Source organism: Talpa occidentalis, unplaced genomic scaffold, assembly GCF_014898055.3.
Source record: "Talpa occidentalis isolate TD23 unplaced genomic scaffold, MPIMG_talOcc4v2.1 talOcc4.12, whole genome shotgun sequence".
In the NCBI taxonomy this organism is placed as follows: domain Eukaryota; kingdom Metazoa; phylum Chordata; class Mammalia; order Eulipotyphla; family Talpidae; genus Talpa; species Talpa occidentalis.
Genome location: NW_023601212.1, coordinates 50,687,245 through 50,703,163, shown reverse-complemented (window position 1 = coordinate 50,703,163; position 15,919 = coordinate 50,687,245). Strand labels below are relative to the sequence as shown.

The 15,919-nt window shown below is 34.8% G+C and overlaps 1 protein-coding gene across 4 annotated transcripts in view; it reads left to right on the top strand.

Moving 5' to 3' along the window:
- Window positions 1-15,474, top strand: part of TRMT1L (tRNA methyltransferase 1 like) — a 41,739-nt gene extending 26,265 nt beyond the window's left edge. For all 4 annotated transcript variants that reach the window (XM_037506310.2, XM_037506308.2, XM_037506309.2 and 1 more), the window contains exons 11-15: window positions 5,789-5,867; window positions 10,979-11,139; window positions 11,795-11,854; window positions 14,052-14,178; window positions 14,279-15,474. In XM_037506310.2, the coding sequence (XP_037362207.1) occupies window positions 5,789-5,867; window positions 10,979-11,139; window positions 11,795-11,854; window positions 14,052-14,178; window positions 14,279-14,531 (680 nt within the window). In that variant the 3' untranslated portion in view covers window positions 14,532-15,474. The remainder of the gene's footprint in view (window positions 1-5,788; window positions 5,868-10,978; window positions 11,140-11,794; window positions 11,855-14,051; window positions 14,179-14,278) is intronic.
- Window positions 15,475-15,919: the final 445 nt, after the last annotated feature.

Below are 15,919 nucleotides of genomic sequence, written 5' to 3'. Positions count from 1 at the left end.
CTCCATTGCATATTCTTTGATCCTTTGTCAAAGATTAGTTGACTGCAAATTTGTGGGTTTATTTCTGGATTTTCTATTCGGTTCCATTGGTCTGTGTGTCTGTTCTTATTACAATACCATGCAGTTTTGATTTCTATGACTTTGTAGTATATTTTGAAGTCTGGGAGTGTGATACCTCCATTCCCTTCTGGTTTTTTTGTTTGTTTGTTTTTTGGGTTTTTTTTGTTTGTTTTTTGGGTGTTTTTTTTTTTCAGGAGAGCTTTGGCTATTCATGTTTTTTTGGTGGCTCCATGTGAATTTCGTCAATATTTGTTCTATTTCTTTGAAGAATGTCATTGAAATTTTTATTGGAATAGCATTGAATCCTATAAATTGCTTTTGGTAGGGTGGCCATTTTGATAATGTTAATTCTTCCAATCCATAAGCAGGGGATGTCTTTGCATTTCCTTGGGTCTTTTTCTATTTCTTTTAACAGTGTTTTATAGTTTTCTTTGTATAGGTCCTTTACCTCTTTTGTTAGGTTTATTCTCAAGTGTTTGATTTTTTTGTTTGTTTCAATAATAAAAGGGATGGCCTTCTTGATTTCTTCTTCAGATTTATTGTTTGTGTATAGGAAGGCTACTGATTTTTGTGTGTTGATTTTGTATCCTACTTTACTGAACTGATTGATTAGTTTGATTAGTTTTTCTGTGGAGTTTTTGGGTTCTCTGTTATTATCATATCATCTGCAAATAGTGATAGTTTAATTTCTTTCTTCCCTATTTGGATTCCTTGTATGTCTTTCTCATGTCTTATTGTTCTGGCTAGGACTTCCAGTATTATTTTGAAAAGTAGTGGTGAGAGTGGACATCTTGTCTTGTTCCAGATCTTAATGGAAATGCTTTCAACTTTTCACCATTGAGAATGATATTGGCTGTGGGCTTGTCATATATTGCCTTTATGATGTTGAGATATGTTCCTGTATCCCAAGAATTTCAGGGGCCTTTATCATAAATGGATATACCACATTTTCTTGATCCACTCATCTGAATTTATGGCTATCAGGCAATAGGACTTGTTTTCTGTATTTTATTTGCAGTCATAAAGAACTTACAAGGTATAAATGAGAATGTCTTTCAAAGAAGTCTGCTCATTCAGAATTTTTTAATTTTGTCAATTACAAAGCCAAATAGTTCCATAAATCTTAGTAAAATAATGATCCCTGCCCCACTCCCTAAAGTAACCAGCTAAAATCTCACCGCTCTCCTCTTTATCTCCCAATTTCTAAATAGTATGCTTAAATTATACTACATGCTTTTAACTGCCTTTCATAAAAAAAGTTTCTTAAACCAAAGTTACAGACACATTCTTCCACTCTCCATTGTTAGCTTAATCATTATTCAGTATGTTATAGGTATAAAAATATTGCTAAATTCTTTAGCAATTATTATTGCTAAATAATAATTATTTATTGCTTTGTAACAAATTACTCCAGGAAACAGTGTTTTAAACAGCATTTATTATCTCATACTTTCTGTGAGTGAAGAATCTGACATGACCTAGCTGGTTCCACTAGCTTGGAATCTCTCCCAAGGGCACAATTAAGATATTAGTCAGGGCTTTAATAACCTCAAGGCCTGCCTGAAAAAGCTCTATTTACAACCTAACTCACATGGTTGTTTCCTGAAATCGGGTACTTGTAAGTTGTTAACTGAAGACATCAGTACCTTGCTGACTGCTGGTGCCCTCAGTTCCCTGCCACGCAGTTCACAACATGACAACTTTGCCTCATTAGAAAAAATAACCAGAGAGAGAGAGAGCAAGCAAGACAGAATTCATGTTCTTTTGTAACCCAGCTTTAGAAATAATACCTATCACTTTTGCCATATTCTAGTCATTAAAAGTGAATCTGTAGGTCTAGTGATCTTACACGCAGTAGGAAGCGATTATACAAGGGTATGCCAGGGGCCAGGCCTCACTGCCCATCTCAGAAAGCTGCTACAATACAAATGAACCATATAATATATTGATATTATAGTAATGTTTTTATATAACTGTAATAACTATGGAATTAATAACCAATTTTTTTTAACATTTCATTCTGTCTAGTCTGCAGTGTTTGTTTTCTACATCTGCTGAAAGCTGTTGTTCGAGGGCTTCCTTTTAACTATCATCCTGGAAATTTCCTTTGAATTTCTCTTCGTGGCATTTCCTGTCTTGAATCTTTGTAGTTTTCTGCTTTTCTTATTTACATTCTTATTTTGAATGAACACTTGTTCTTTTAACTTCCTGAGAAGAATTGCATGGTTCCATATAGAGTTCTAGGTTGGAGATCATTTTTCTTCAGAATGTTAAAGGTATTACACCATTGTTTTCTAGTCTCCAGTATTAAAATATCTGCTGTTGTTTTTATGTTTAGACAGGTACAACTTTGTTCTTTCTGAATGCTTACAATATAATTTAATGCTCTTAGAATATAATTTAAAATATCTATATTATACTATGTATAAATTTGTCTTTTTTATTTCATTTGCTGGACAGACTGAATCTTTTTAAGTCAGAAATTTAAGTCTTCAGATATGAGAAATTTTTTTGTAATATTTCTTTGATAATTTTCTTCTCTCAAATTATCTGTTTTATCTTCCAGGAATTCATTTTAGTTCTATGTTGGATCTCTTAGATTGAACCTCTATTTTTCACAAACACACACACATATATACACACACGAATGTATATATATGTATATTTTGTTATATCCACTAGTCATTTCTTTGGGATTTAGTTCTACCTGTAGATTTCCTTGATTTTTATTTTCCAACTCTCCTATTTAAATTTCTACTACATTTTGGGCCTCCCTGGTGGCACAAGGGGTTAAGACGCAACCTATGAAGCAATCCACAGCCACTGCAGCACAAGTTCGATCCCCGGTCAGAGAGCAACCCACATGGTGCAGCAGACCTCTCCTGACTCTCCCGCTGCTCCCCTCAGCAGTGTATTTCAGTCAGTCTGCCTGTTCTGTTTCCCAGTCTGTCTCTGGTGGATCCTCCCACCCCCCACGCCTCTGGCCTGTACCTCAGTTCTTGTATGCATAAATAAGTAAATCTTTAAAAAAAAAAAAAAAAGTAAAATTTGTATTACATTTTATTCATTTTTAACTTAATTCAATTTTTGTCATTGTTTCTTTTTTAATAGTATCCTATTTCAGATTTGCAAAATCTAATCTTACTATTCTAAGAATATTGACTGTAGTTGGTTGTATTTAAATTTAGGGGAGATTTTGCTTATTTTTGTACTGGTATTACTGTTGTTTTGTTGTTTTAGTTCTTCTTTAGTTCCTGTTTCTCTTTCTACTTTATAATTTTGTTCACTATCTGTCATAGAAGATCTTATATGTATCTTAGTCTTTGTTGTCCACACTGAAAGTTGTTTGGAAGCACTTGGGCCAGGGCTTATAAACTGATGGATTTTAAAGTAATTCAAAGGCAGCAATTAGCATTTTCACTGGGAAACCCCTAAAATGCAATAAGTATATGTAGAACTTTTCAAGTGGTAAATTTTTCTAAGGCAGCATTTTCTAATCTTTTGTCAACTTTGTGGGAACCATGTTGGAGAAGGAGACTGAAAAACCTTCTTACCATTTATAAATACTTAATAAGATACAGAAGCCTGAATGTGGGTATTAGAGAAAATCTAAGAGTCTTAATTGAACAATTTAAAAAATGTTAACCAGGTCTCTTTTCTGCAGTTCCACCCTATACCCATCCTCAGAAACAATTAGGACCTTCAATTCACAGGTTTTTCTGGGGCCCCACAATGCCAGAGGGTTTGCTGTTCTGATGGTAGCTCATCTACCCATTTCAGACGTGGCCTTCGGCTTTCTCTGACCTGAGTATCAGTTAACCCCTTGAGTTATGGGTAATTCATCCCACCTTCTAACATTTTAATTGAATCTCTCATTATCTTTTGTGACCTTCTTCCCATTTTATTTATCCTTGGGATTTGATTTTTATTACTCTGCTCTCATATTAATAATGCTTTAAGAGACAAAAAAGAGAAAGTGTAATCCTTTTGCACTCCAAAAGAAGTCTACAAGTTTTTATAATTCCTCATCTGGAATTGCCTTCACAATTTATCTATATACCCTGGAAATACTTATTTTCTGTCTTTCTTTCTTTACCCCTTCATTTTTGCTGCTGGTAACTTGAAACAATAACCCTGACTCCTCAGAGAGGGAATTGCTGCTGATACTGACCCAGCACTAAGAAATCATAGGCAAGGGACTCAGGAAAGGACATAGGTTTGTATGATGGGAACATTTTACAAAGTGCATCAAGAAACAAACTAATTCAAACTCACGTGTGTGATGCCTGCCTGTGGTAAGTGGGTGTAATGGACAGAACCATAAGTGTAAATGCCCTACTTTGAATAACACTGCCTATGTATTTGTAATTTAGCTGTTTAATGAGTCCAGAGAAGAGTTCTTGGATGCATTAACAATGTCTGAGGAATATAGTTCTCAAAAAGCTAGTTTTAATGATAATCATACTTTTCCTTTAAGGCTTGCAGTTATATAATATTGAGAGTAGACCCAGAAACAAACAGTGAAGGAGACCTTTAAGTAAATCTAAACTACGACCCCCACAGGTGTGTGCCATGCTATTTAATTGCTTTGAATAACAGTGTGATAGCTGATAGCAAGAAGCTATAGCCCTAAGTCAGTTCCCTATCACCAGAATCCTGGATATATCTCACACCAGTTGGTTCCTAGAAAAATGAGTCATCAACTCAGCAATGGTCTGGACTGGGGGAAGTTAATTAGAGTAAGTCTGATTTAAAATAACTGTTCTGTTATACCCACAAGGCAAAAAATTATTTCTACTGTTCTTGTTAAAAATAAATAAAATTACTATTCCAGGCCTAAGTTAACTGAAAAATCCATGATAGAATATTGCTCCATTTTGGAAACTTAAAATAATGCTAGCATCTCCCAGTTTCTTTCTAATTAATAAGGAATCTCAGTGCTCTTTGAATTGAATTAGATTCTTCTGACTTATATTTTGAGCGCTGATTATGAATCAAGCCCAGGGAATCAAGTATTTCATTTTCTTGCAAAAGTTAATTTATGAGAAATGCCTATATTTTGATGGGATGTTAGTTATATTTCTTAAAACCTATCAGCCTTTTCACATAAAATTTATATATAGTTATATATAAATTATACCCCAATCAGTTGATTTTAAAATTTGAATATCTTAGAGATTTTACAAGGCTTTCTCCTACTTAAAATTATTTCATGGGATATGGTGACTAAAAGCTATAAAAATTTTGCCTCTAATAAGTCATTTGACTTGGAGTTCTGTAACCTCTCTTAAGCTTTAATCCTCTGATATGTATAACTGAGCGTTTAACAATACTTCAGAGTATTGTGAGGATTAAAATGTGTAAAATATATAAAAACAAACAAAAATGAATTCATAGATACAAATAGTTAGCTCAAAATGCATCATAAACCCCTATATAAAAGGTAAAACTACTGGGAAAAAAACAGGAGAAAATATTTGAACTCATGGGGTAAGCAAAGATTTTTTTAATATAAGACACAAAAAGCACAAAACCTAAAAGAAAATAAAAGATAATTTGTATTTCATCAGGAAAAAAAAAAGTTTTAGATGCATATGAAGTACTTAGCACAATACCTGGCACATAGTAGATCCTCAGTATATAGTAGCTTCAAATTATTATTAATATAACAATTTCTACCCTATACATTGTCATTTCTCCTTTGATTTTTTTTTTCATCCTTTCACAGAAAATCCATACAGACAACTGCCGTGTAACTGTCATGGAAGCATGCCCGGGAAGACAGCAATAGAACTTGGACCTTTATGGTAAGTGCCTTAGCATAATAATATATTCAAAATTGATTTGAATGCAAACAAGCAAATTTAGACTGGTGTAGGTCTAGACAGATAATTATGATTCCTCTCCTGTAAACCTGAGGTGTTTTCAGTGTTCAGATTTCCTATGCCATTATTCTACCAAGTTTATGACAGTGGTAAGAGGCAGTGAGATCAGAGAAGCCTGGCTGATCTGCAAACTAACCATTTCTTTTGTCAGTTGATAATTATAGAACTAGGAAATAATTGTGATCACAATAACATTATAGAAGAATTAACTAATATAAGTTGTCTTCGAGGTATTAGTTTTCTTTGTGTGTGTGTATGTTGGGTTTTTTTTCCTTCAGATCAAGGAATTAGTTTTAAGTGAGAAGAGTAAGTGAAAGGAAATGTCTGCTTTTGTTTTAGGTAAAGCTGTTTGATGACACACAAATGCAAATATTTGATGGAGTTGAGCTTTTGCATTACTACCAGTTAGTCACTATGTTTTTAATGTTCCTGCTGATGCCCAAGGTGTGCTTTTCATCTCATCTGAATATGCTTAGATTAAGAATGACCTAATGAGTCTTTCTTGCTGGTGCTCTTACCTGTATCATTTGCTACACATTGATCCTACTCACTGCTCAGAACTAGAGAAATTACAAATATAACTTGTTGTTGGATCTAGAAGGAAAATCAAGCCCAACTCTCTTGTTTTACAGATGAGAAAACTGTGGCACAGTATTTTTAAGTGCTTGCTACAATTGAGCCCCCAAAATTAGCACAGGCAGGACTTGGCTCTCTTAAAACCATTGCTCATATACTTTACTCTTGTCGGGCACAAAATAAATAAGCCTATTCCCCTCTGGATTTTTCTTGGACTGGATAAGTAATCAAAACAGTAGCAAATGGGTTAGCAAAGGATAAATGATCAATTTAATAACATCTGCATGGAGAATTCACATGGTTATAAATTCTGAAGAATAATGGGGCACACCAGGAATATTTATCCTGCATTTTAGAACCTGGGACATCAAGGACAGAGACAGGGAGACTTCTTCATATGACATCCTTACTCAGACAGTACAGATGAGATTCTTGGATAGAACATGTTTACTGGTTAACCTAGAAATAGATGAGCCCCCCAGACTATATTCTTCTAAGTCATTAGAGGGAGACCAAGGATTATTTCTTCGATTAGGAAAAGGACAGAGGCTTAGGACATACTGATCTCTTTGATTTGGGAATGGCAAACTTAGGCAAGAATATAAGCTTCTCTTATCCTTCAAGACCTTCACTGCTCTCAACCTAAATCAGTCTGCATTCTTTAAGTAGTAGTAATAAACAATTTGAGGCTCACAGAGCTTTAACTGACCCCTAGTTCTCATATCAAATGATAAGGTCTATTCTGGACCTATATTTTTTTAAAGATTTATTTATGCATACAAGAACTTGAGTACAGGCCAGAGGTATGGGGGTGTGGATGGGTGAGAGGATTCACCAGAGACAGTGGGGAACAGAACAGGCAGATCGACTGAAATACACTGCTGAGGGGAGCAGCAGGCGAGTCAGGAGAGGTCTGCTGCGCCATGTGGGTAGCTCCCTGGCCGGGGATCGAACTTGTGCTGCAGTGGCTGCAGATAGCTTCATAGGTTGTGTCTTAACCCCTTGTGCCAACAGGGAGGGCCCTGGGCCTTTTTTTTTATTATTATTTTTATGATTTATTTTATTCAGATATTTTATCTCTTCCAGACTTTTTTAAAGAAGTAATCTAAAATAGTCTTTATTTTTGTATAGTTTCATGTATTTGAAACTTTAGCTAATTTTTTTTTCTGACAGTGGAAAATGGTGAAATCATTGATCCTGAGTTATTTTTTTCTTGTTTTGTTTTACTTGCATTGATCACTTGCCTGCAAAACCCTCTACCTTGTCTTCCCTGAGATTTGTAGCTGCCTCTACTATTGAGACAAGTCTATCTGACCCTTTGAAGTGATTCCACCCCACTCTCTCATCCAGATTCCTTTTCCCCATTCTCACCTCCAATTCAAATTCTACATCCTCTTTGAAATCACTCCTTAATGCTTCAATACAAAATAATCTCTAAATTCCCCTTGAGTAAATATTACATTGATCATTCAACACTTTATTTTTGCCATTTCTGCTTGTCCATTTGCATACCTTCTTTTATTTATTATATATTTCCCACCACCATCCCTTATATACCCTTGTACCTTTCTCTCCCTTCTCCCTCTTAACCTGAGTATTCACTTGGTATTTATTGATGTCCACTGGTTTTTGTTACACATTATTAAATTATCTATGTAAATGTCCAGTATTGTTCTTATTGTTTGCTTTGCTTTACTAGACATAATTCTCTCAAACTCCCTTCATTTTACTGAAAATGGCTGCATTTCATCCGTTCTTATGGTGACTGCATAGTAGAGTATGAATATACCATACTAATCCAGTCATGTTGATGGGCATTTTAGGCTTCTTCCATGTCATACATCATGTAAATAATGCTGCTCTGAACATTGTGGAACAGGAATTTTGAGCTGATGATTTTATGTTCTTTGGATATATGCCCCAAGAGTGGGCCTTGCTGGGTATTTCCAATTTTGGTTTTTTGAGGTTAGTCCAGATTGCTGACCATAATGGTTTTAACAGTTTATATTTGCCCCCAACAGTGTATAATAGGATTGATTCCTTTTTCCCCACATCCTCTCCAATTCTTATTGGAGGACTTTTTGATTTATGCCATTCTCACAGTTGTGAAATAGTGTATATTGTGGTTTTAACCTGCATCGCTCTTAGTGGAAGCGATGATGAACATTTTTTCATATGTCTATTAGTCTTCTGGATATCCTTTTTGGTGAATTGTCTCCATATCTGCTGCCCATTTACTAATTGGATGGGTTTTGTTGAATTGTGAGTTTTTTAATATATCTTAGATATTAACCCCTTATCAGTTATATAGTGGATATCTTTTTAATTGTCTTGTATTTTCTATCCCTCTATATACAGACATTCACTCAGTTTTTTATCTACATTACTCCATTTATGTGTTCTCCAGCATTGTCTTTGCGCTCATAATTCTCTCCATTTTTCTGTTGACTGTTGGCGCCCTCAATTTTTTTTTTTTAATTCAGCTATAGTGTTTTAGTGCCATTAGTTTTCACTGCATCTGCCTCATGCTTTATCTTTACTGTTACTGTTTTATCATTTGGTTGTTGTTTGAGTTCCGTACGCTTTGTTAGAGCTGTTACCTTCAACTCTTCAGTCATTTCTACAGATACGCTAGATTGAGAGTCCTCTCTGGGTGTCTTTGTTTCAGGAGTTGTGGTATGTTCAGCATTTTTAACTTTTATGGACTGTAATAGGGATAGACTTCCAGGCTGTTGACTTTACACCTTTACAGTAGTAAGAGAACTGGCACCAGTGAGGAATAATAGGTATAAAAGAGGACTGGGGCTGTGGACTACCAAAGGATCCACCTCCAGTATCAGGAATGCAAGCTTCCTACTGTGGCGCAGATACCAGAGTTGTGTGGTAGCTGTCCACAGTGAACCCCTCTAGTCAGTTCCTCGATCTTAATGTCTTTTAGACTGTGTCCACTTTCACTCTAGGCTATTTTTGAGCCCTAGATGTAGCACTTGGCACAGACTGTGGTTGATATGGAGTCAGTAGTTTGATAAGTGAGATTATAGTTTGTATGAAGTTTTTCTTTTCCAACACAAAACATTATCTGGAGTATTTGCCCTTGTTATTAACAGGCACTTGACCTCTAGTTTATTCAAGTGTTCCTTTATTGTTTTGATTTTAGGCCTGGGGTGGAGGGTGGTAAGTGTTTTCTTGGCTTCAAGTATTAGCCTCTCTGAGAGGTAACACAGGTCATCCAGTCTGTTACTCCCCACCAATTCAGGTTGAAACTGCTCTATTGAGAGCCTCAAGCTCAAGCCATTAATCCTTGCTCTGCACCCCAACCTCTGCAGTTCATCCTCATGTCCTGAGTGCAAACGCTGGGCATCTCTTACCCAGTGCAGTATTAGGAGTCTCCAATATTGGTGGGTGCTTGAGTTAGTAACTGTAGGGTCTCTACACAGTAGCTGCCCCTCCAATCTTTGTGGGTTGTATTGTCCCAGATCACAATAGACACACGTGATTTAAAATTTTTCTTACCTCTTTCTGCTGGACCATTGCTTGTACTGTGTGCTGTGGTTGTCAGTTTTTCCCTCCGAGGTTTTTTTGACTTTGTTCTGCTGCAGTCTAGTTATGAGTATATGAAGGAAGCAAGTCCAGGGTGCTTATTCTGCCACCATCTTGCCAGAATCCTCATTCAGTGCTTCAAAGTACTATGCCCTTTTTCATATATACTTGCTGAGCCTAATAATAGAGGTCACTTACTGAGGATATACTTTATATACTAGGATATGCTTGCTATCTCATTTAATTCCTTAACAGTCTGAAAGTTTTTATTTTTCATTTGATGATGAGGAATATGAGACTAAATGCAATAATTACTCAGGATTACATCGCTTACATGCAGGGTGTCAGGATGGGATCCAGGCTTATCTGACTAGGAACTTCATATTCTGTTCATTATAGCTGTTTCTCTTAAGTGGGAAGCACACCATACTCATCCCAGTGCCCTTTTTTAAATCTGTATCACCACCACTACATGTAATTGTCATGTGCCTCCCCCTGTAAAACCTGACCATATACACACTGAAGTTAAGATGCACTATTACTGACTGGAATGTGCATTGTGAAAGCCTCTGCATTTACAGTATGTCCCTGTCTAAAACATTGTATTTTATATTTTGGTTTATCTGCCACACCTGTGTACAACAGAGCTGTACTCCTTATGAGGAGTACTCAATTAAATTGTTACTGATTTGCTGGGAATGAAGTTTCTTCTACTACCCACCAGCTCATAACTGAATTAAGAGTGGGTGGTAAATAGAAATAAGTAGAAATAAGCCATTTTAACTGAATTCACATATTTTTAGCTTCAGTATTTATTGTATCCTATAATCTTGTTTACTTGCGCGTAAAAGTACCGAGACTTACTTGTTTTAACAAAGTATTTCTCAAACCCAGTTCTCTATACTTTCTTATTTTAGGTCAAGTTCCCTTTTCAATACTGGATTCCTCAAAAGAATGTTGTTTGAATCTCTTCATCATGGTTTAGATGACATTCAGACCCTAATAAAGACATTAATCTTTGAATCAGAGTGTAGTCCACAATCTTCAGTTCACGTATCTTCTAATCTCAACAAGCAAGGTGACTAATTGAACGCTGGTTTACTAACTTATTTATAAATTGGTTATCAAAATATTTTTTATTTGGTATTATAATCAGAAGCAGTATAAGTTAGAATATTAAATAAATCTCTAATGAGTGTAATCATAATTCTGTTAACTATTTTTTTAATTGCAAAAGTTTGTATTTAGGACCTGAAATAGTTATTTTATAAACATTATATATACACTTAATTTTAGTAGATTAAAAATTGAACTAAAAAGCCCACTGTGATTACCCTAGATTTGACAGAAAGGGAAACCTTGTAATTCTAAGAGTGAGTAGTGTGGCCTAAAATTTTTGTAATACCCATAAGAAACAGAAGTTAGATTTATATTTTTACTCAGTCAAACTACATTTTTTTTCCTTTATCTGTTGTATGAAGATTTTTGTATTCTTAGCTATTGATATAACGGTCCTTGCATTCTCATACATCATTAGAAAAAGAAGGCATTTAGAGGTTAAAAACCTCAATTCTTACAACTTGTTCTGACTTATTTTTGTAAAATAAGTCAAATAAGAACTTATTTTTGTAAAAGCAGTCTCAAGAGAATTTAGTAAACTTTTATTTAAACTGAATTGTTGCCTAGTGACATTTTGTAAAATACTTTGATATTTCCATTTGTTTTAATTTCAGAAGAATATGGTGTATTTATTAAAACTACAGATGACACCATAACAGATTACATTGCACAAGGTATGTATGTATATATGTATTTATATTTACTTATGTATTTGTCAGGCTAAACAGACAGGTAACAGAAGGATCAGAAAAGGGATTGCTTTGGAGTCATATATCAAAATGCATTTCCATCACATTTTACTGAAAACTACAGTAAAACTTGTTTATCGGGTATGAGAAATCAGAAATTCTTTGAAGAACCATGTGAACCAAAATATGGTCAGATTATACCTTATAAAGTTATAGCTAAAATTCAGTTTTATTCTAATTCTTTTAAAAATTTTCACAATATGATTTATAAAAATTCCATTGATTAACCAAAAGACTCTATTCTCTAGCCATAATTTATTATTTGGCCTTTTATAACTTGAGATGTGCACATACTTTAAAATATGTTTGAGGCATTATAAATTTTTGTCAAAAGGATATTAAGATTTAAAACATCAGTGCCTTAATGTATAAGGTTTTGTTTTTTCAAAGACAACTTTAGATAGCTCTTATTCTCTAAGACTGCCTGCCTGCCTGTATCTATGCAGTCACCTCTCTCCCTTTCCTTAATAAACTTGCCATATGCATAAAACAGCTTTAGATTCTAAATGTTTTGAACATAGGTGAAAATATGATTGTAGGAGTGTTACAAGGTGAAAGAACAGAAGTTTATAATCGTAAGCTGTAGTTTTCTATTACTTGAACATTTTAGTGTTACTCTTCAAAGACAAGAAAACTTCAACTCCTGCTAATCATATGGTTTAATAAACTACTGAATGCATTTTCCCAACAACATCTTCATTTGGTATCTTCAACTAATTTGCTAACATTCAAATCATGGTATTTATTCTAAGGAAAAGGCGTAATGGTATATACCATAAAGAGATTTAAGTGCCTCATTCTACTGTTGTTTCTGTGTAAGAGCCGGCCGGGCCCTCTCATTTGGCAGTCTCATCTTAAATCCTTTTTAGAATAAGGCGAAACAAATTTTGTAAATATTTAAAATCTAACAGGGGTCCTGAGTTATTTTTTATATAAAAAGGCAATAGTTCAGCAATAATTTACAATTATCTGTGAATGCAGTTTATCATTTTCAGCATCAAAGGATGCTAGCTTTCACTTAAAATGGGGAGACTTGAGTACTTAAAAAGTAGGCAGTGACATTATAACAGTATATCTTTTAAATTTCTGTATCCAAACCCTTCAGCCCTTATTTTGTCTGTTTTTTGCTTTTTACTCATTGAAAACTTACAGTATATCAAATGTCGGTATTCTGGCTAGAAAAGTTCAAGCCTAAATGAAGAACATTATCCCCAGGGATTTAGAATACGATTTGCGAAGAAAGGAAACATTAAAAAATCTGTATACTTGAAACAAAAAAAAACGTCAGGACACAATGAAATTTAGTATAGTATTGACAGCAACAAAATCTCTCAGAGGACTGGCCCAAAATTCATAAATGGCTTTCTGCAGATGGAAATAGTTGAAGCTTGAAATTCAAGAAGGTAGAAGTTGTGGTTCTGTAAACAGTTAAAATGAACCCTTTGCACTCCGAACCATTTTACGATATTTTGATTTAATTTCTTGTGCCATTTCAAGATAAAACTTCAGGGAAACATGCATGTCTCAAAAAGTTGCATTGAAATAACCTCAATTCCCCGTAATCACTAATAAATTGCAGTGTCCCCTGAGAGGGGACTTCCGAGTGATATGCTAGAATTCCAATGTCCCCTGAGAGGGGACAGCGGAGTGCAAAGGGTTAAATGGATGAAGGATAGTATAAATTTCAAGAATAAAGTCTTTTTTTTTTTTTTAATTTATTTTATTTTTATTTGTTTGTTTTGTTTATACAAGCACTGGGTACAGTCAGAAGCGCGGGGGGGTGAGAGAATTCACCCGAGCCAGAGCGGGGAGCAGAACAGGCAGAAGGACCGAAGGACACTGCTGAGGGGAGCAGCGGGCAGCAGGAGAGGTCTGCGCGCCATGTGGGACCCTCCTCCGGTGGCCGGGGAGCAGCCGGGGATCGAACCAGCACTGCAGAGGCTGCGGGCAGCTTCGCAACCCAGCGCTCAACCGCTGCGCCACCGGGGAGGCCCAAGAATAAAGTCTTACAAGAAGAATTGTAAGAATTAAGATAGGATAGGTAGATGTGTGTCCAGAATTATAAAATTAGTTTATACTTGAGAATGCTAATTATATATGTGTGTGTATGTATGTGTTTCAGGAAAGAGAAAAAGTAATGAAACAATCACAAACTTAACCAAGAGGCAAAAGAGTGATGTCAGTACTGAACACCCGCCCTTTTATTACAACATTCACAGACACAGCATTAAAGGAATGAATATGCCAAAGTAAGGCAGCCAGTGAATGGCACCAATGTTTTTATATTCTAATGAAATAATTTAAATATAAGTGCAGCACCTCACTGTTTTCTCCTTTTCCTTCCTACAGGTTAAAAAAGTTTCTGTGCTATCTTTCTCAAGCAGGCTTTCGAGTAAGCCGAACTCATTTTGACCCAATGGGTGTTCGTACAGACGCACCTCTGATGCAGTTTAAATCTATTCTTTTAAAATATAGCACCCCCACCTACACTGGAGGACAGTCTGAGGGCCACGTCCAATCAGCATCTGAAGATACAGTAGCTGACAGGGTTGAAATGTCAGTGAATGACAAAGCAGAAGTAAGCAGTTGCAGAAGATGGTAAACAGGAGTGCATATGTGTATAGATAACCAAACAGTTCTCTATACCAACTGTAGTTTGTTTTTTATTCTTTCAAGTCAGTGATGTAAAAATAAAAAAAAGAAAACCATTGCTGTTTTCTTTCAGAAAATTAGCAGTTTCTAACTTAGTTGGTTTGGGAGCTGTGCTTTCCAAGTTTTTCTTATTTTAAAGAAAACAAAATTTTAATGAAAACATTTCATAGGGAGTCAAGTTAATGACTGAGATCACCCTACTGTTTAATAACTCAGAAAATTTTCATATGTTAAGTGTTTGCAATTTTATATGGTATAGAAGCCATCCTTTACTATTCTTAATCACATCTCTACTTATATTGATTTCATGGTATTTTCTTGTTTGTAGCATACAAAATGAACCTAGAATATTGTACCATACTAAAATGACCCTGAATATAACAACAATTTGTCTTTTCAGGTCACTAATATATTTTGCAATTGCAAAGCTAAAATAATTGTTTTAAGAAACCACACCTCTCCATAAATTGACATTTTTAATTTATTACTAGCTTTTTTGAAAACTTAAATACTTGCCTGGGATAGAAATACATTTTAAGTGTAAGCTCTAGATGACTAAACTTCAGAGTAAGGTTTTGTCAATGTAAATTGAGACCATTGTTCTCTTATAAAAATTGTTCACAAGCACTGAAGTTCTGAAAAGATTTTGTTAAACAAATCGGGTGATCTCAAGTGCCTCAGTTATTTAATGCACGAACAATATTCATTTGCTTGGTTGTGCTACCTCTCAGAAGTAAAACTTGTTACCTTATTAATTTATGAAGTGAAGATATCTTGGGCTTGGGGGTTTTTTGGGTTTTTGTTTTTTTTTTTTTTTTTTTTTTTTTTTTTTGGTGTGTGTGTGCTAATTTTTTGATTAAGTTACCCAGGCCAACATAACTGAAAATGAGTTGGAAAAAAATCTTTTTTCCATTAATAAATACTGTTCTTGCCTCATTTGAATATAAGATTTTGGATAAAAGGATTTGCTATAAAGCTTAGATTTTTGTCTCAAGGATTTTATCCAAATTTACTTTAAAGTATTTCTCAGGGGAAGTAACTTTTTAACAGCCATTAAGCTTGGGGGTTGGGGTATTTGTAGAGGGGGTTGTAACTGAAAGGGCTAAATACACATTAAAAAAAACACTCCCATAACAAAATACCAGAGAGTGAGATTTACATCAAAATAGAATATTAAATTAGTAGAAATCAAAGAAAACCTGTTAGCATATTACTAACAGGATATTTTTCTTTACTGAATAGGAGCATACATTTTAGTTAAATGAAGGAATGCAAGTTAGTTTCTATGACCATTAAAAAAAATTCTTGCCAGTTAAAAAATTGTAACTCACCAATAAG